At 52.1% G+C, this 19,369-nt stretch overlaps 4 protein-coding genes across 4 annotated transcripts; 1 reads left to right on the top strand and 3 right to left on the bottom strand.

Annotated features, from left to right (window-relative positions):
- Positions 1-1,207, bottom strand: Lrrc26 (leucine rich repeat containing 26). The gene is made up of 2 exons (XM_041674535.1): positions 519-1,207; positions 1-442 (listed from the first exon to the last, which is right to left on the bottom strand). The coding sequence occupies exons 1-2, from the start codon at positions 1,189-1,191 to the stop codon at positions 123-125; spliced, it is 993 nt and encodes a 330-aa protein (XP_041530469.1). The 5' UTR covers positions 1,192-1,207; the 3' UTR covers positions 1-122.
- Positions 1,208-2,020: 813 nt separating this feature from the next.
- Positions 2,021-3,027, bottom strand: Tmem210 (transmembrane protein 210). The gene is made up of 4 exons (XM_041674109.1): positions 2,940-3,027; positions 2,645-2,780; positions 2,384-2,413; positions 2,021-2,222 (listed from the first exon to the last, which is right to left on the bottom strand). Exons 1-4 carry the CDS (start codon positions 3,025-3,027, stop codon positions 2,021-2,023), a joined length of 456 nt encoding a protein of 151 aa, XP_041530043.1.
- A 2,536-nt stretch (positions 3,028-5,563) lies between these two features.
- Positions 5,564-17,596, bottom strand: Anapc2 (anaphase promoting complex subunit 2). Its single transcript, XM_041674897.1, has 13 exons — positions 17,416-17,596; positions 16,564-17,186; positions 16,030-16,162; positions 15,109-15,283; positions 13,856-13,975; positions 12,597-12,714; positions 11,561-11,742; positions 10,757-10,898; positions 10,433-10,508; positions 10,148-10,351; positions 6,531-6,660; positions 6,015-6,250; positions 5,564-5,935 (listed from the first exon to the last, which is right to left on the bottom strand). Exons 1-13 carry the CDS (start codon positions 17,560-17,562, stop codon positions 5,723-5,725), a joined length of 2,499 nt encoding a protein of 832 aa, XP_041530831.1. The 5' UTR covers positions 17,563-17,596; the 3' UTR covers positions 5,564-5,722.
- Positions 17,597-17,624: 28 nt separating this feature from the next.
- Positions 17,625-19,019, top strand: Ssna1 (SS nuclear autoantigen 1). The gene is made up of 3 exons (XM_041674898.1): positions 17,625-17,781; positions 17,964-18,163; positions 18,462-19,019. Exons 1-3 carry the CDS (start codon positions 17,730-17,732, stop codon positions 18,567-18,569), a joined length of 360 nt encoding a protein of 119 aa, XP_041530832.1. The 5' UTR covers positions 17,625-17,729; the 3' UTR covers positions 18,570-19,019.
- The last annotated feature ends 350 nt before the right edge of the window (positions 19,020-19,369 follow it).

Here is a 19,369-nt window from a genome sequence, read left to right as displayed (position 1 = left end):
TCCGGTTTTTTTTTTTTGTCTATTGTTGACGCCTACAGGGAGTTTGAAGGGAGGCCAGGAATTTGGGGACAGCTTTCAAAGTGCAGAGCACTGGGGGAGGGCTAGAAACAACCGCAGCCTCCTTAGGCTTGTGTTGCAGCCGCTGCAGGGCTCCCAGCATCCTCCTGGGAGGTTGGACCCTCGGGGTCCAGCGGTCTCCTTAGTAAGGGGCGTACTGTGGTGCGGCGGCGGCGCCGCCGTGCACCACAGGCAGTGAGCACGGAGCCCAATGCCAGGCAGATGGCCAGACTGGCGAGGAAAGAGACCGGCCCGAGAGCATATATCACCGCCAGGTCTCGCGCTGCGAGTGTCTGAGCGCAGTGTCTGAAGGCCGTGTCCGGAAAGGCTGTCAGTAGGCTGAGCGTCTGGCGTCTTGGAGACACGCAGAACAGGGTCTTAGTTTCTGCGGGACACAGGAGCGGCATCAGATGGCAGCAACTGCACCAAACATTATCTGTCCTGCGCCCCAGATGGCTCACCTGAAGCGGGACGCGGGTGCTTGCGCAGCCAGGTGCAAAGCGGACGCAGCGCGCAGCTGCATGCCCAGGGGTTGCCACGCAAGAGCAACACGTCGAGCGTGGGCAGGCTATTCAGCAAACCCGCCTCGAGCGCAGACAGTGAATTGTCCTGCAGGCTGAGCACGCGCAGTAATGGGAGCGCGCCCAGGATCGAAGGCTCCAGGAATGCCAACCGATTACCCGCTAGGGAAAGAAAACGCAACGCGCGGAGCGGCACGAAGGTGCCAGGAGACAGAGTTTCCAACTGGTTGGCGCTCAGGTCTAGAAATTGCAACACGCCCAGACCCCAGAAAGCTCGAGCGTGTACTGACCGGAGCCGGTTCTCCCGCAGGTCTAGGTATAGCAGCGCGTCCGCCCCAGCGAAGGCACCTGGAGGCAGCGCGCTTACGCGATTGTGATCCAGAAGCAGTGAGCTTACTCTCCAGCTCAGGCCCACTGGTACCATGGGCAGCTCGAGCGCGGAGCAATTGGCCTTGCCACCTAGTGAACATGAACATGCCTCGGGGCACTCTGGGACCACCGGGGATCTGGAAGGGGCAGTTCCAACGTGCTCCTGTGTCCAGACTCGCCTCAACGACAGCAGCAGCAGTAGAGACAGTTGCGGCAGAAGCCGCAAGAAAAAAGAGCCCCGCATGAGGGCTGCTCGAGAAGATAAGGAGGGGACCTAGATCCCTGTGCGGCTTCGGAATGCAGATGACCCGGAGTTTGTCCCTTCCTCACCTACAGAAGTATTAACTCTCCTGCGCAAGCACAACAGCTTCTGTCCCACAACTGGTTCCTCGCCTTGGGCGGGGGCTAGGCACAGAGCCAAAGCCCAATACTGCCAACCACCTGTCCAGGGCTCGTCTTGGCTTGGCTCTGAGCCCATAGTGGAGTTGATGAGACCACTGGACGCCCCACTGAGACCTAAAGAGCAGGGTCAAACCCACCAGCTCCACATAGAATGTGACCCACAATGCCTTGCTCCATACCCCAGTCTCAATTTCATCCCTTTTCAGCAAAAAGACCCTATAGAGTCTGTCCAGTCCCTTGACAGGATTGGTGGAGGTATAAATGCAAAGGAAAGACCTTAAAAGTGTAGGAGGGATGGCAAACCTAAGGCAAAAGAGAGAGTGTACCCAACCCTCTCCCCCTTGGAGCCCTTGAGGGCAATGTTAGTAGAAAGGAGTGCTGGCTCAAGTTTGAGCAATGCAGCTCCCTTTGGACTTGCTAGCTACAGGTCTTGTCTTGGGAAATCTGGGAAGTAGGAAGGGCCCAGGGTCAGTCATCTTGGTAAGGCCAACAGTAGAAAGGTTCAGCTGAGAAAAGCTGAACTGGCCAGCTGGGCTAGGAGCTGAAAACCCTGGCTCTGCCCCTGGGTGGAGACACCTTCCATGATCTATGACAAACACTACTTTGAGGGACTTGCAAGAAGGACAGCACACAATCACTAAATACTGTTTAATTCCCCTAGTTGCCCTCCGCTACTGTGGCGGTGGAGGAGGTGGAGGTGGAGGTGGTGGAGGAGGTTCCTCTAGAGGAACCTCCATGGGAATGGTCATGAGGCCCTGGTTGTCCAAGGTCGGCATCATGGATACCTCCAGGTCACGGTCCATGAGGCGGGACTCCATGTGCACCGAGCGCAGGTCCATGCGATCTGTCCGGACCCCAAAGGGCATTATCAACCTGCATGATTGGCTGGGTCAGCATGATCTGGCAGGGCCTTGGCCACCCAAGAGAAGCTGGCCCTTGAGGTCATTGCTCTGGATACCACTGTGATCTCTACTTCCAGGAGCGGGCAGAGAGAGGGCACAGCTCACCCTTGAGGCTTTTCCTGGCGTGCTTACCTGTTTTCCATGTGTCGGGGGCACGAATCACTGAGGGGGACAAAGGCAGGTGTGAATTCTGGAGAAATGCTCTTCCCACATGCCTGGAAGCCCCCTGGAACCTCTTCCTGGAACCCCCATACCCCACACACACCCTGGAAAATATTACCCCCAGCCTCTCATGACACACCACCCCAAGAAGAGGCCCCTCAAGGCATGGCTGACAGCCCGGGGCCAGTAGCATGGCCCCACTCCTGTTGCGCCCAACCCCAAGTCACGCACCCCTTGGCCCGAAAGACACCAATCGCCACAACAACGAGTGCACAGAAGCAGCTGGCACTGACACCAGCCAGTACCACAATGAGAGCAATAAGGGCCTCACGGCTGAGGCCAAGGCTGCATTCACAGTAGGTTCCAGCTGCAGAAACAAGGCCACAAGACCAGGAGCCAGTCACCTGACTGTGGACGACCTCAGGTCATCCCCCACCCCCCACCCCAGTGGCTCTCAGGACACAAGTGGCTTGCCCTGCTTGGAAAAGAGTGAGACTGTGGCTGGGGGGCTAGTGGGAGGAGGCACCTGCAGCAGGGGTGAGCAAAAGGGACAAACATATCAGACCAAGGGGGCTGCCAGCTGGGCAGGAGTCAGGCTGGGGACAGGGGGCCATGTTCAGCCCCCAGCCCCACCACACACCTCTAGACAGAACTCATTGGAAGGTGCTGACCTCACAGTGGAGCTGTGAGGCAGAGGGTGTGGGGGCAGGGATTCAGAGAACCCAGGCCACTTGGATGCTGGAATTCTAGGAGTCCTGGGCGGACAGCCCTGGATGGAGCAGGTAAAGGGGACAGGGTTTGCAAGCTCTAGTCAGATCTGCGACAGGGGATAGTAGGGCTACAGTTTTACAGACAGATAGCAGCTCTAGATAAACGGGTGAGAACCTTACTTTGCCCTCTGGTGTTGGGGACCAAGACCTCAGTTTGCTTGTCCACATCTGACCTCTGAATAGAGATAGAGCTCTACCAGACTTCTCATTAACAAAACCCTCCCCAAGTTGAGGCAGGTAGGGGACAAGGAGGCTATGGGAGGTGGGGTATGTGTTCAGCTGCCCTCCTTGGTTGCTTTGGAGGACTGAGCTCATACAGCCTTTAGTCCGGGTGAAGGGACTGCTGGTATCCTAAGGAATCCTTGATCATCTATTGGGATGGGAGAGTCACTGGCTACATATGCCTGAGCAGGACACCATACCATAGCCTTAGAATAACACCCCCAGGCAGCAGATGGCTCAGAAAGGGTTGCAGTCTCTGGCTCACACCTCTTATTAGTCGGAGCTCGATGCTCTGAGGGTCTGTTGACTCTGTAATCAGCCGCTGCCCAAGGGAACTAGTTTGCCTACAGGCTGGCACGGTCAGGGTTAACCTACAGCTCTATCCTGAACTTGTTGTCCCAGGCTGAGATGCAGGCGCAGCCCCACCCGGCTGCCATTCTCCTCTATGAGGATCTGCCAAGCAAACTAAGAGGAAATGTCAGCCCTGCAGCTGAGCCCAGCCTCCTGCCAGCTGGAGCCAACACGGTGCCAGGAGGGGAGGGCACAGCTTGAACCCACTGGCCCTCATCACTGGGGACATCCGTGACAGCAGACACAGGTACCCTTACAGGGTTAGTCGAGAAACAACTCCTGACATGAGCTTTGTATTGGTTAAACAAGGAGAACCAAGACCTCTCTGGTCTTTAAGATCCGTCCACAAACTTAGTCTAAAGGAATGCAGGACAGAAGGTGTGCCTGAGGCCCAGGGGCTGGCACTGTCACCCTACCAGGCCAGCCTAGCAAGTTTATATCCTGGTTAGGACAAAGACACACCCATCTGTGGCCAGGTGGTATGAACCAGATAGGAACACCTTCATGGCCTCTAACAGGTTGTGTTTTGTTTTGTTTTTGGAGGCAGGGTTTCTCTGTAGCTTTGGAGCCTGTCATGGAACTAGCTCTTGTAGACCAGGCTGGCCTTGAACTCAGAGATCCACCCGCCTCTGCCTGGAGTGCTAGGATTAAAGGCATGTGCCACCACTGCCCACCACCTGACAGTTATTCTTGTAGCAATAGCACTTCAGTGGGGTAGAGCAGGGTCTGAGAACTGGGACTAGAGGAGAAAAACCTCATCTCTGAAATACCGTGAACAAGGTTTCCTACATTTATGGGAACCCTCAGGCTATGGCCAAGGTCCTGTGCCTAATACCTGCCTTCAGTCCTTTAAAACCTGAGGAGAGAAGATTCCTCTAGAACAGCCGGGTGAGGTGAAACCCTTGAAGGGGATTTCTGCTCAGGACCCAAGTACAGAATAAGCCAAAGCCAGTAGCTGAGGATGAGGGACAAAGAAGGGCATAGTCTAGGGATAGTGGCAGCAGCTGAGACTGGGTGTGGCTTGTGGCCTGGGATCCACCTTGGGCAAGGATCAGGATGTGCAAGCAATGATTCCAAAGAGCTTTTGTTCCCTTTGAGGATGGTGCCTCAGGTCCGGGTATTTCCTGCCGGCAAACAGCTGTTCTGGGACAGGGAAGCAGGAGTCCACACTGTGCCCCACCAGGTCCTAGCCTGTCCTCAGCTAGCATCTGGGACACAGCCTGCTTTTCAGGGTGGCTGAGCCCTAACTTGAGGGAAAGGATTAAATTGGTTCCTGGTTCTCCTCTCACCCCTGCCCTTGTCCATAAATTCTGACGGCAAATCTTGAGGACATCAAAGAATATGAATACATACATGTACTATGTAGTATCTGGTGCAAGAAAGGGGGACAAAGATTTAATCCTCTGGCCACTAGATTACGTCCTTAAGTGGCTATTGTCTTGCTGGACATAAGGAGTATATCTGACTCAGGTTGCCTCACTTTGGAAGACCTGGTGGGTACAAATGTCCTAACAACACAAAGCCTGGCATTAACTCCACATAGGCTACACACAAGTGAAGATCCAAGATTCCTTTAAAGACCATAAAAGCAGGATGGGGCTATAAGTCTAACTCAGGAGAGTCTGGGGAGCTAACCCTATTTACTTTTACCCAAACAAGCATGGGTCCTAGGCAGCCTATAGAAGACAGCTTCAGGCAATCTATTGCCTTACCTGCTGCTAGGAACACGGGCCCTATAGAGCTAATGTAGGGTGGTTATGGAGGACAAGCCTGTATGTGTATGTGTTCAAAAAACTACAGGAAAAGATGAACCAATCTACTTTAATTTTAATTTGTACTTTGGGTGTTAGGCAGGGAACGGATGGGGGCTAGGCACAGACACATGGGGGGTAAGAAGGTACCCTAACTGTCTATCCAGTGGCCACACAGGCATGAATGCTATGGGTCAGAGCTCAGAAGAGGGACATCAGTTGCAACTCTTAGGCAGGCGGTAGACACCTGCAGAGTAGATGAGCTGCTGGTCGCGGACCTTCTTCTGCAGGTAGCCCTGGAGTTCCTGCAGGTCAATCTCAGCCAGAGCAGGGCCAGTCATGACAAACATTCGGAGCATGCTATAGATGCGCTCCAGAGAGAGGCTCTCTAGGTTGGTCAACATGGCCTGGATGTACGTCCAGAAGAGCTAGGAACAGAAGCCAGAGATGGTCAGACAGTCACCTTCTTGGCCCACCCCCAGCCCACTATGAAAGTGGCCAACGCACCAGCAATTCCTCTTCCTTCTGGTCAGCCTGGGACGCCATGCCAGAGTCGCTCTCATCATCACTGTCAATCAGCACCATGTTGTCCCTGTCCTGAGGCCGCTCCTCCTCAATAACAGAGAAAGTGCCTGGAGGCTCCTCCCGCAGCACACCCTGCTGAAGCCACACTGACATGCGCCTCCGCAACAGTGCCACAGGCATCTTTACCACCTTGCTCAGCTCCTCCAGGGTCCAGCTGGCTGTGTGCAGAATCACAGGAAAGCAGGATACACTGGAGCTTTACCTTCTCCAATGCAGTTAACCAGCTGGGCCCCCAGAGGGATGAGAATTGTCCAGCTTGACTCATGGGTAAAAGGAATGGTTGCTACCCCTAAATCCTGCCCTCCTGGGAAGGGGAGGATAGGGGACGATGATGGGACACAGGGACAGTGTATCACCTCACTGCTCATTAGACAAGAAGTGCCTAGTGGTCCCAAGGTAGTGTGCTCAGGCAGACCAGATGGGGTTCTAGGGACTCACCTTGGTCCTGGAAATACAGCAAGATCACTGCCTGCACTGGGGTCACTGCAACAGACAGGGTACGGTCAGCCAGCTCCACATCCATTGTCACCAAGCCCAGGGTGTGCTTCCAACTGAGGGTCCGCATAGCCTGGGCAGGAATCAGTAAGATTAATCCAGTGGGTTCCAGCCAGGTCCAGATGAACAAGGCACAGGCTCCTATGGCATGCTGTCTGGCAAGGAATGGCTCCTGCACCAATGGCCTGTACCAATGCCATCCCTGGCAGGCAGTAGCAAGTGTGGGAGACCTGGTTCCAGTGCCCAGCTCCCGAGCAACCACAATATAATAATGGGTACTGCTGGTAAATTGTGTCCCTCTCATGTCTGCTCCCTCAGTACCTCGGAATGTGAGCTATTTGCAAACAGAGTTGATACAGATGTAATTAGTTAAGAGGGGATACTAAGCCAGGTGGTGGTGGCGCACGCCTTTAATCCCAGCACTTGGGAAGCAGAGAGAGGCGGATCTCTGTAAGTTCGAGGCCAGCCAGTTTGAAGTCTACAGAGGGAGTTCCAGGATAAACTCCAAAGCTACAGAGAAACTCTGTCTCAAAAACCAAAACAAAAAACAAAAGAGAGAGAGAAGGACAAGGCTAAAACACAGGCACAGAAGGTAGTAGAGATGAGGCATAGAGTATATACCAAAAGTTGGGAAAGCAAGGAGTGCTTTCTTATAGGTGTCAGAATGAGCAGTTTTGCCAACACCCTCACACTGGACTTCTACTTTCCAGAACTAAAACAACATACTTCTGTTGTTTAAAACTACCCAGTCCCTAACACTCTGTTATAGTAGTCATAAAAAATGAATATTCTGCCGGGCGGTGGTGGCGCACGCCTTTAATCCCAGCACTCGGGAGGCAGAGCAGGCGGATCTCTGTGAGTTCGAGACCAGCCTGGTCTACAAGAGCTAGTTCCAGGACAGGCTCCAAAACCACAGAGAAACCCTGTCTCAAAAAACCAAAAAAAAAAAAAAAAAAAAAAAAAAAAAAAGAATATTCTGCCAGGTGGTGGTGGTGCATGCTTTTAATCCCAGCACTTGGGAGGCAGAAGCTAGCCTGAGTTTGAGGCTAGCCTGTTGTACAGAGCTAGTTCCAGAAAGAAAAAAAAAATTCTGCTTTTAGGGAGGAATACTATTACAAAAATAAATAGCTGGAATATTGAAGTGGCTTTGGGATTGCACAACAGGAAGTGCATGGACGCTGGAGCCTAGATTTGTTGGAGACAACTGATACAATACCGAAGGTAAGGATGATGCTGGTGATGGTTCGGGAACAAGGGCTGCTGTCATCCTAGAAGATGCACATACCATGGAAAACACCACAGGGAACAACACTGATATAGACATGTGGGCACTGAGGACCTTCTGATGAGAGCTCAGATGGAAACAGGGAACACAGTACTAGACCCTGAGGGAAAACAGCTGTCAGAAAACTACCAGATTGTAGCTAGTCATTTGCTAGTCTGTTGTGACTTGTAGATCCAACTGATTATTTCAGCAGAAACCAGTAACACATGGGATATCCAGGAAGCTACCCCTCCCCCTCACTTTCGAGACAGGGCTTCTCTGTGGCTTTGGAGCCTGTCCTGGAACTAGCTCTTGTAGTCCAGGCTGGCCTCGAACTCACAGAGACCTGCCTGCCTCTGCCTCCAGAGTGCTGGGATTAAAGACATGCGCCACCACAGCCCGGCCTGTGCCTCCTGTTTTTTTAGCTGGAGCCTTACTATAATGCCCTAGTTGTCTTGAAACTTGCTATGTAGAACAGACTAGCCTCAACCAGTAGTGTTGCTGTTGTGTCTGCTTCCCAAGAGCGGGGTGACAGGCATGCACCACCACACCTGGCTCAGGATCAGCCTACTGCTGAGAAATTGTTTGAGTTTGGTGACAGCCCTCTGTCCTCTTGGCTTCCAAGTCCACATGTCAGTATGGACTTTGGTGTTGTCTCTTGTCACTTTCATTCAAACTGTTAGCATCATTGCTGGTGCAAAACTCAAAACCCTTGTTGGATTCCCATGGAGTCTGCAGTGTCCAAGCCATCAGTGACAGAGCACTGAGTCAAAGAGCTGTTATCAAACTCAATTTCTCGCCGGACGGTGGTGGCGCACGCCTTTAATCCCAGCAGAAAGGAGGCAGAGGCAGGTTGATATCTGTGAGTTCGAAGCCAGAGTGGTCTACAGAGCGAGTTCCAGGAGAGCTAGGGTTACACAGAGAAACCCTGTCTTGAAAAACAAAATAAAGCAAAAGAAACATTTACCTGGATCAGCCAGGGCTACTGAAAACTGCAACAGGCAGGAAGCAACTTTTTTGTCCTAGAGCATTCTGGGGAAGTACAACCCAATATTAACACATTTCTAACCTAGTAAACCCTGTAATTTCCAGTTTTTTATTAAAGTGGTGCCCAGGACACTGATTCTGCTGTTCTGGTGGCCAAGTGATGCTCTGAGTCCCTCTGGGACCTCTGCAGCTCTTAAGGGAGAGACATCAATAAACCCAATTCAAGGCTAGAAAAGGAGGCGGTATCAGTGGCTTCCCCTGGTTACAGCCAGTTTAACTTCCCAGCACTGGTTCGACAGGCGTGACCTGCAAAATGGTCACAAAACATGGGCTATACAGTCAGCCATCCACAGACCCAGCAAGATCTCCTTAGCACAGCCCTGTTTACCAGAGCTCCCAGTGCCCAGCAAAAATGAGATAAAGGACACTGGAGTACAGCTACTCTAACAAGATGTGGCTAAGCCATGTCTGGGAACCAGGGTGAAAACCCAGCAAAAGCAACAGGTATTTCATACTATCAAAGTAGTCAGAGAGATGGTAGAAGACATTGAGTACACAGGACTGGCCACTCAACCAGGAAGTGGGTTAGGGATTAGGGGTTAGGGTTAGGGTCAGGGCACTCAGACACTGTAACTAGATACATCACCGCGGAACAGGCCACAGCAGGCCACACGGTTGACCAGTAAACACTTTCACCTGGTGTCAGTAAAGGTCACAAACACTATACCTAGACATTTCTAGAAACCGAGACAGGGTTGAGAGCAGCAAGGCTCTCATCTCATAGCTATTGGCACAAACATTCCTCTTCTATAATTTCCCCAATCAGGGCCCTCCATCTTGGTTCCACTTTGTTGCCCCCTGAAGGAAGCAGGTTTTAAGTTCTCAGGACTCATCCAGAGCACAGATCCTGAGCCTGAAGCAGAACAGGCTTCCTCCTGACTGCAGGTAGAAACACATCTAGACTCAGGACTTCCCCATCACAAACCAAGATGCTGCAGGTGTTCCCAAGCCAGACGGCCACCTAGTTTCTCCTAGCCTGACCCCTACAGGGGACTATATGCTCCTTCATAGGGTGCTTGCCACCTGGATGCCTGCACCCTCTCAGCACCTCTGGGTCAGAGCATTCATCAGGTTGTATTCTATGGCCTACAGAAGGCATCGTCACCTGTGGAGTGTGTCACACTCTTGCCTTCCCTGCCATAACTGACCACAAGCTCAGGAAAAAGGATCCTTGGACTTGGCCATACCACCCACTGTTAAGGGTCTGATACACAGAGATACAAACTAGCAAGAGGCCTACTGGCTGTACCTTCAGTTTCTCATACTTCTTGCAGTAAACGTCTAGGGCAGCCCTGATGTCTTCAGGGACCTCCAGCTTCTCATCTTTGAAGGGAGGCCAAAATTCACTGGACAATATGACGGCATAGACCCCAAATGGCGGTTGTTCTTCTATAGGCCGCTTCTCGTCCTCCTCACGGATATTGGCATTGATGCGGCGGGAATCTGCCATGTCCTAAGAAGGGGCATCTCATCAATGTCCTGAGCTGAATGGAGGGAGTGGGAAACAACTGGCTGGGGAGTCGTGGACACTTACCTTGAGCATGACCTCACAGAAATGCATGGGGGCCTCACCAAAGCGCAGCTTCAACAGCTCCACATTACGGATCTCCCTGGAAGGACAAGTTTCTGGGAGGGACTGCAGTGTGCCTCCATTTCAACTGGTACCCTAAGCAGCCTTCCCAGGACACCCATCCTGCCTAGGACACCCTGGGCTGGAGGAAAGGCAGGAAGCACTAGGGCCAGAGTTCGGTCACCTTGGCCAATAAGGGCAGTAAATAGTCAAGTGTTTTCCTCCAAACACTGAATGAAGGCTTTAGGCCTCAGCGCCCCCTGGAGGTCAACCAGCCCCTTGCCTTACCTCTCAGGGCTGAAACTGAACTGGTGGAGGAGGCGATCTGCAAGTAGTGAGCGGTACTCATTGATAAAGAGGTCCTTACTGCCATAGATGCTGACCAGGAGGCTAATGATGTCTGAAGAGCGTCGCTTGGAACTCGACTTTCCTGCACAGCATTGGGGAGAGGGGCATACCACTGGAACCTTGACAAGGACAGTGACACCTCAGAGTTCACGGCCTGGAGGGCTTGCTCTCAATGTCCTGGGCAGCTGGGAGTAATATGTCTCCTAGTAGACCCAGGGTTGGTTCCTAGGGCACCTGTTCTACCCACAGTGCCTCATATCTCACAAGCACCTCCTGGATCCTTAATCAGCCATAAGGAAAAGGAATACAATAAAGGTCCTTGGGTTTTCCTTTTACTGAAGATGTATAGAGTTCATGCTAAGACCTAAGCAAGACAAAGAATACACAGCCTTTGAAAACCCAGCAGACTGTAGCCAAGCAAGAGATGGGACTCAGCCAGAGGTGCCACCTTAATACACTAGAGGACAAAAATCACAGACAGAAGTGGGGTACAAACTTCCCATAAATCTGTTCTTTCACGTATGTCCCACAAGGGCACCAACTATAGTTAACTGGAGTGGCTAGACAGTGAAGAAGAGATAGTGAACAAGCTGGTGTTAAGCAAGGCCCTGACCTCTCATCTCAAGCTTGAGACAATGCTGATTCTGATACAGCTAGGCATGGGTAGCAACATATATGACAGAACCCAACAGACCTCCAAAGAAACTAGCAGAGGGCCAAGGTGAGGCCAATAGGTAAACTGACCTGGATCAGCATCTACAGGGTCAGGCACCCAATCCTCGGGCTCGCCAGAATCATCCTCACTGTCCTGGCCGGTCTCCAGGCTGGCTGGGTCGGTCTTAGATAGCTCAACAGCCAAGTCTCCAGTCCCATCCGAGTCCCCTGTCAACCCAGCCACAATCTGCCGTACTGTGTCCTCTCGTGTCCTAACCGAATTGAATGTTGCTGTCACCAACAATATACAAAGGCATCATGACACCTGGTATAACCCATCCTAGTGTGCCCAGTGCTAACTGGCATGTACTAAAGACAGGCCCATCTGGCTTCATAGAAAAAAACAAAAAACTAAAGCAGCACTACTCTGAAAAAAAGCAGGGGCTAAGACAGTGAGATGAGTTCAATGACTAGGAAGAGAAAACCAGAGCCAAAGCAGGCACCTAACACTTCTCATCTGGTACCTGGTTCACTAATCCCTAAACCTAGAAACTCTGCTGCCTGAGAGCTTTCTGGCCAGCTTTGCCAGGGAATCCACCAGAGAGGTCACAGAGGCTCTGAAGGTCGAAGCTGTACAGATACCAAGCCCCACCCCCCTTATTTTTGGTATTTCAAGGCAGGGTTTCTATGTTGCTTTGGAGCCAGTCCTAGAACTAGCTCTGTAGACCAGGCTGGTCGGTCATGAACTCACACAGATCCGCCTGCCTCTGCCTCCCAAATGCTGTGATTGAAGGTGTGCGCCAACGCCACCCGGCCTCCAAATCTCTTCTTTAATCTGTCAGATTGGATCAACAAGGCTAGGCCCTAAACAAGCTTCTCTCTATGTCAGGGTCAGAGAAGTAGACCCTGATACACATACACACACACAAACACACAAGTTTCTCTCTCTGCGGGATCAGGGAAGTAGGCCCTGACACTGACACACACACCACACCTCGACAATGTGTGGTAGAAAAGACCCAGCACTAGTGAAAGGAAAAGAGGCCCCTACCCTGAGCCAATCCATGTCTACGGCATGTCAGGACCAGAGCTCAGCAGGAGTGACCCAAGTGCTAGTGGCACTCACCTCAGGTAGCGACGGATTGGCTCACAAGCCACCTCTAGGATGACCATAGAAGGATCTAGCACACGTAACGCCTTGATGGCAGAAATGTAGAGAGTGATGATGTCACATGTGTTGACACCTACAAGGGGATTAGGGGATAGAAATCATACAGCAGCCTGGACAGCGGCCTCCTGAATGCCAAAACTTGAGTAGGCAACTAACCACACTGGCTGGGTGATCTGAAGGTCACCATGTGACCCTCATCCAAGGAGACTGCAGATTACCTTCTTGCCCCTACCTGATTCAACTGATTTATAATCACAGTCTCCAGAATTTTCCAAGGAGCAGTCTGCTATGGGTTTGATTCTAGAATGGCCCCAACAGGCTCATGGTTTTTGTTTTTCGAGATAGGGTTTCTCTGAGTAGCCCTGGCTGTCCTGGAACTCACTCTGTAGTCCTGCCTGCCTCTGCCTCCCGAGTGCTGGGATTAAAGGATGTGCTGCCACCTCCAAGCTAGGCTCATATTTTGAAGGCTTGATTACCAATTCGTGGTGCGATTTTACCAAACCATGTGTGGTAGCACATGCCTTTGATCCCAGCAACTGGGAGACAGAGACAGGCAGATCTTTGTGAGTTCAAGGCAGTCTAATCAAATAAAGAGACCATGTCTCAAAAAAACAAGAACAAAACAAAAACAAAAAAAGAGCCTTTAGTAGTCAGGGTTGAACCAGTGGAAACACATTACTTCCTGAAGTCTTGGAGTTTCTTGTCTGTGGCTTGCCATCATACCTTTCCCATTATGATAAACTGTAACCTTCTGAGACCAAGAGAAGAAATCCTTCTGCCCTGAAGTTGATTCTGTCATGCATTTGGTCACAGAAATACAAAAATAATACACAAACCACTTATAACCTTTAGATCAAGTCAGACAGGCTGACTTCCTCCAAAGATGGATAAAGCTCAGGGTTAACCCAGCTCTCCCAAAGACTTCAAAAACTGCTTCTTAAGCTGGGTGGTGGTGATGCATGCCTTTAATCCCAGCACTCGGGAGGCAGAGACGAGTGGATCTCTGTGAGTTTGAGGCCAGCCTGGTCTACAGATTGAGTTCCAGGAAGACTCCAAAGCTACAAAGAAACCCTGCCTCAAAATAAATAAATAAATAAATAAATATAAAAATAAAAATAAATTGCTTTCATTCTTAACCTGTTCCTTTCTCAAGAACTTCATGTGAGCCCTGAGAGCTACTTGAATGGCCAGTCCACAGTGGCTACATATGGTACCTGGGTGAAGGAGTCGAGTCTCTAAGGCCACCTTGAGGGACACAAGCAGCTGCTGCCTCTGATCTGTCCTCTCCAAGCAGTATTTAAGGTCCTCAATGGCTGGCCGAGAGTCTGGGAAGTCTGAAAGAGAACCATGCCACAGGAATAGGTAAGAAAAAAGGCATAATAAACACTAAAAGAGGTATTATATGTAGTATATAATATATGCATTACAAATATAGGGTTTATATATACAGATACATATGTATATATAGTATATGTACGGTATAAGTGTGTATGCGTGTGTATATATATAGACAGAGAGAGATGGGGGGAGAACAAGATACACAATCTGGCAGAGGCTCAGACAGGAGTCACCCATCAGGTATAAAATGTTGTAATTTTCAATGTAACCTTCACTAGAGGCCAATCTGACCAGAGATGACTGTTTCATCTGACCAGAGGCACAGTTGACTGCCTCACTAACTCTCAAAGACTTTGATACCCACAGCTGCCTTAACTCACACAACACAGCCATCCCTCCTGTGGTGTACAATAGAAGACAGCGGGGGGCTGGAGAGGTGGCCTCAGAAGTTAAGAGTACTGGCTGCTCTTCCAAAGGTCCTGAGTTCAATTCCCAGCAACCACATGGTAGCTCACAACCATCTATATATTGAGCTCTGGTGCCCTCTTCTGGCCTGCAGGCAGAAAAGTGTATACATAATAAATAAGTCTTTAAAAAACAAAACAAAACAAAAGGAGACAACTGAACCGTCCATGCTGTACTAGCTGTGAAATTTAAATTTCAGTCTCTTGGGAAAAGAAAAACAATTTTGTCAAATGACTCCTGCAATTAATGAGGACTGCCTTCAAACTCTTTTTACTTAGAATTTTTATATGTATGAGCATTTGCTTGTAAGGCTAAGGAATGTTATCTGTCTGTGTGCTCCATGTGCCTGGCAGCAGTGAAGGGCAGAAGAGGGTTTCAGACCCCCTGATGCTGGTAACCGAACCTGTGACAGTAACAAATCCTAACTGATGAGCCCTATCCTCCTCACTTTCTACAAGCTGACACTGCATCAACATGACAGACTGACACATAGGGGCCAGTCCCAAGCAGGAGCCAAAATGAAAGAAACAGGAGTGGATATCCAGGAAGTGCTGCTCTAGACTCTGAGCCATGTCAGGAGGTCTAGCTCTGTTCAGCGCACCACCCTGCCAACAGCTGAAGGAAAAGCATAGGCAATCACTGCAGGGTCAGAGGCAGGACCAACCTCGGATGATGCTGAAAAGCTCCTCAATGCGCAGGCTGGCATAGATACGGTAGAAGAATCTCTGCACATGGCAGCGCCAACGACGCAGTGTGTTCCCAGCTTCTGGAGAACACGGCCTGCTGGGGTTGTCCTGAAGGAAAACTTTGCCAAGCCAACCAACCACTCTCTCGATCCACTGTGGAAGACCAGTGTGTGTGAGGTGTAATGACATTAAAAGCGCCAGCCTGACCCAGTAACCACACACTTTTGGCGGTATCCTAAAGGAGCCTCCACCATGTCTGGAAGCCAAAAGCACCAAACCTACACTCCACTGTCCAGGGCTCAATGTGGTCGCTCCAAGAGTTTCCAAGCTTATGACTCTAGGCTATCACTGTGGGAACACCCACTCTGACCAGGCCCCATTACGGCTAATATGCATCCACAGGGGATAGACATTTGAAAAATGGGAGATTGGGAGTGAAGCAGAAACAGGGTGGACAGCTTCATGGGGCTGAACCTAGCTTTTTCACAATGCTGTGAAGCCCATAGCAAAATTACACACCATATACCCCAATAGTATCGGCAACCAGAGGCCTCCACTGGGACACCCTACCTCTATGCTAGGGTACAGGTACTAGGTTGTAGGTTAATCCAGGAGGAACTGTTAAGCGAGCACATATTTTGTACGGCAGTGGAAAGAGGAGGGTCTGGCTGGCCTATCTTGCCATACTTGCCTGGGGAAACCTCTTGGAGCCACCTCTGGCCCAGGATTCTTCTTCTAGCCACAGGACCTATTTAGTACCTTGTCTAGAATTGGCCTCTACCCAGCACCACAATAACCTCAACCGTCACTACTCCTGGTCAACCTGCCTACTGCTAGATATGTCTGTGGAAAATCCACTTTTGCCTTGACAGGACACAGCCCAGGAAGAAGAGTCTCACCTTATGGAACTCTCGCAGAAAGGAGCGCTCATACTCTCCTCGGCAGCGGTCTTCCATCCTTTCCCGGGTCACCTGATGCAGGGTGGTGGTTACGGCCTCAGCGCTGACCCGCTCCAGCAGACTGAGCCTATGCCTGGAGGAGATCCCTGCTCATGGAGAACCCATAACACACATCTGTCCCTTCCCTACAAGGGTTCTTCCCTAAGGGATACACAGGACATACACCCCATACCTAGGTCCAGGACCGAGTGTAAACTTGTTACACAGTAATCCCTGGCTATGCTGGGCAGTGGTGGCACACACCTTTAATCCCAGCACTTGGAAGGCAGAGACAGGCAGATCTCTGAGACAAAGTGAGTTCCAGAACAGCCTGGACTGTTACACAGAGAAACCCTGTCTCAAATAATAAATAAAAACAGGTACAGACGGAAAGACGTCACCAGTCAGTTTACCAGCTCTACATAGAGGTCTACTGAATTCAGGACAAATGGGCATCCAGAGAAACAGAAGCATGGCCAAGGAGGAGGTACTCACAGGACCTGGCTGAGCTGGTGGAACTGCTCCAGTGCCTGTCGGCACCAGCACTGCTGTTTGTCACTGCCGCAGCCTGCGCACAGAGGGCTCTGCAGGAGTCGGTAGTACCTGCGGCGGGCATACCGGCTGTCTAGTTCACCCTCAAGCTCGGGGTCTGTGCCCCCTTCTCCTTTTCTCTTGCTCTGCATATAGACTCTCAGGAAACGGCTATAGAGGCGCTGGACCATCTCCTGGAATGTCCTGGGGGTGGAAAAGAACAGGACTCCCCGTAACATGATGTGAACTTTTTCCCGAAGCCCCTGAGCTCCAGAGCCCATCAGCAAGCCCAGACGAGTCCATTTCTCTAGGAGTTCTAGGCTGTGCAGGTAGGGATCCAAGCGGCTTTCCAGCAGACCGAAGGCATCCAGGAGCAGCTGGAGGCATTGCGGTTCATCGACGGAGTTTTCGCGCTGGGCGATGGCATTCCAGAACTCCGGAGCAATGTTGCCCTGCAGGTCGTTCTGCAGCACCTCCACGAACCACTCCTCCAGGACAGAGTGCAAACCGTGGCCCCTCAGAACCTCCACCGCTGCACGGAGCTCTTCCTCCTTTGGTGGAACTCCACCGCTGGTCCGGGAAGATGCCTGGAGCACGGAAAACCGTGAGGGGGGTGGGGAGGTGGGAGTAAAAAAAAAGGGGGAGGGGGTGAAAAAAATCAGCAGCCAAAGGCTGCTAGAGGAACCAAACGAATCAGATAGCTGAGGAAGGAGGCAAACCCATCACAGGATGCTCGCACGGAGCTGTGAGGCCCCAACTCCCTAAATCATGCAGAGTCGCGACCCGACAGGCCCGCCAACCTTTCCCAGGCCTCACCAGCCCCAGCGCGGCCGGCGGCACCAGACCAGTGCTCACGGTATTCCAAGCAACCAAGAGCTCCTGTCCAGGCCTAGAGTCGCAGTCATCGGCGGTGGCAATTGCCACCGCCTCCGCCGCCGTCACCGCCACAGCCTCGGCCTCCATCAGCGTCCACAAAACAGACCCGCCCAACGCGGCGCACGGTGATGACACCAGCGCGGGACTGGCGCGCCGCCGTGACGTTCGCGGGTCCGCGCGCCGCGGAGACAGTGCGCAGGCGCGGGATTGGCGGTGCCGGGCGGCGGTTGAGGCTTCCAGGCGCGGCGCCGACCATGACCCAACAGGGCGCGGCGCTGCAGAACTACAACAACGAGCTGGTCAAGTGTGAGCAGCGGGCGCGGGAGGCCGCGGGCTGCGGGCGGGGATCCGGCCGACCCACCCGGGAGGCCGCGCGGACGCGCTTCACGAGCCCCGCTCTGCGGCCTTGCCCCGTGGCATGCCGGCAGGTCGGGCTCCGAAGCTCACGAGCCCGCAGCCCACGGCTCTTGTCTTCCCGCCCCCTCTAGGCATCGAGGAGCTGTGTCAGAAGCGAGAGGAGCTGTGCCGGCAGATCCAGCAGGAGGAGGACGAAAAGCAGCGGCTGCAGAATGAGGTGAGGCAGCTAACGGAGAAGCTGGCCCGCGTCAACGAGAACCTGGCGCGCAAGATCGCCTCTCGCAATGAGTTTGACCGGACCATCGCCGAGACCGAGGCCGCCTACCTCAAGGTGGGGCTTTCAGCTGTGCGCTGTCAGTACGGCCGGACGGTGGAGCCGTCTGTGGGATCCGAGGGAGTAAGCAGCGGTGTATGGGAAAGAGTACATAGTGTGGGCCAGAACAACTTGGTTTTGCAGTAAGGGAGGAGGGCTTGGGTGGGTGATTAACCCACACACACACACACACTCCTGTGGCCGGTTGGTTTCTGCACAGGCCAGATTAAGATTCCCATACTCCAGCGAGAGAGGCTGAAGCGGTGGGATTTTCCTACCAGAGAAGTTAACAATTCTTTTATTTCCCTGACCCCAGATCCTGGAGAGCTCCCAGACTCTGCTGAGTGTCCTCAAAAGGGAAGCTGGGAACCTGACTAAAGCCACAGCCTCAGACCAGAAGAGTAGTGGAGGCAAGGACAGCTGACGAGTGCCCGTCTCAGCCGTGGCCTATGGCTGCCCAGTCCCCGACGTGTCTGTCCTAAAGCATCTCTGTTCTTCGTGACCTCAGATGCCTTCCCAAGATCTCAGGTGCCCAGAGGGACAACTTCCGACCTCCACCTGCCTTGGGTGACGAGAAAAGCCCTAGGACAGGAAAACTCCAACGGGAAAGGAGTTCCCAGCTCTGTGTCATGGGAACCCTGAGCTCCTGGTTAGCTCCTTGAGGGGCCTCTCTCTGAAGCCCCTGTACTTCCTTGGGCTGCCAGGAAGGTCCTGGTCCTAGTCCAAGTACTGTGGGAGCCCCTCACTTTGTCTCCTCAGCCACTAGGGGCCCAGGCCAGGCATGCTGAGGAAAGATTCTTGGCTCCAGAACTGAAACCTTAGGGTCGATCCCCATGGCCTCTGACGTTTCAATAAAGGTTGTTTTGCAAAGGTCTGTGGCATCGTCTGCCAGCTACCATGCATCCTGTTGGTAGGAAGGCCTGCAGTTTTCCCTGACTGTCCTATCTTCAAAACACAGAACTGAGGCCAGCCCTAGCCCCTAACTCTCCTTATAAAGGTGCTAGTCTCTTCCCTGAGGCCAGCACACAAACCACTTTCCTGTGGGGGCTTTGCTATATCATGGTGGTCAGTACAGAACCTGGCTCAAAGACAGCTGGCAACACTATATTGTTAGGAATGCTCTTAAGACGAGCCTCTCCGCCTATGCAAATAATTCCAGTTAGACCAAATTAGACTTAATAAAAAATGCCCACGTTTAATAAATGCGGCACTCCAGGGTGGCCA

Source organism: Microtus oregoni, unplaced genomic scaffold, assembly GCF_018167655.1.
Source record: "Microtus oregoni isolate MIOR12 unplaced genomic scaffold, Mior012 000025F_ref0000491, whole genome shotgun sequence".
Taxonomy (NCBI): Eukaryota; Metazoa; Chordata; class Mammalia; order Rodentia; family Cricetidae; genus Microtus; species Microtus oregoni.
The sequence above is the reverse complement of the archived record's forward strand: the minus strand, read 5'-3'. Positions and strand labels throughout refer to the sequence as shown.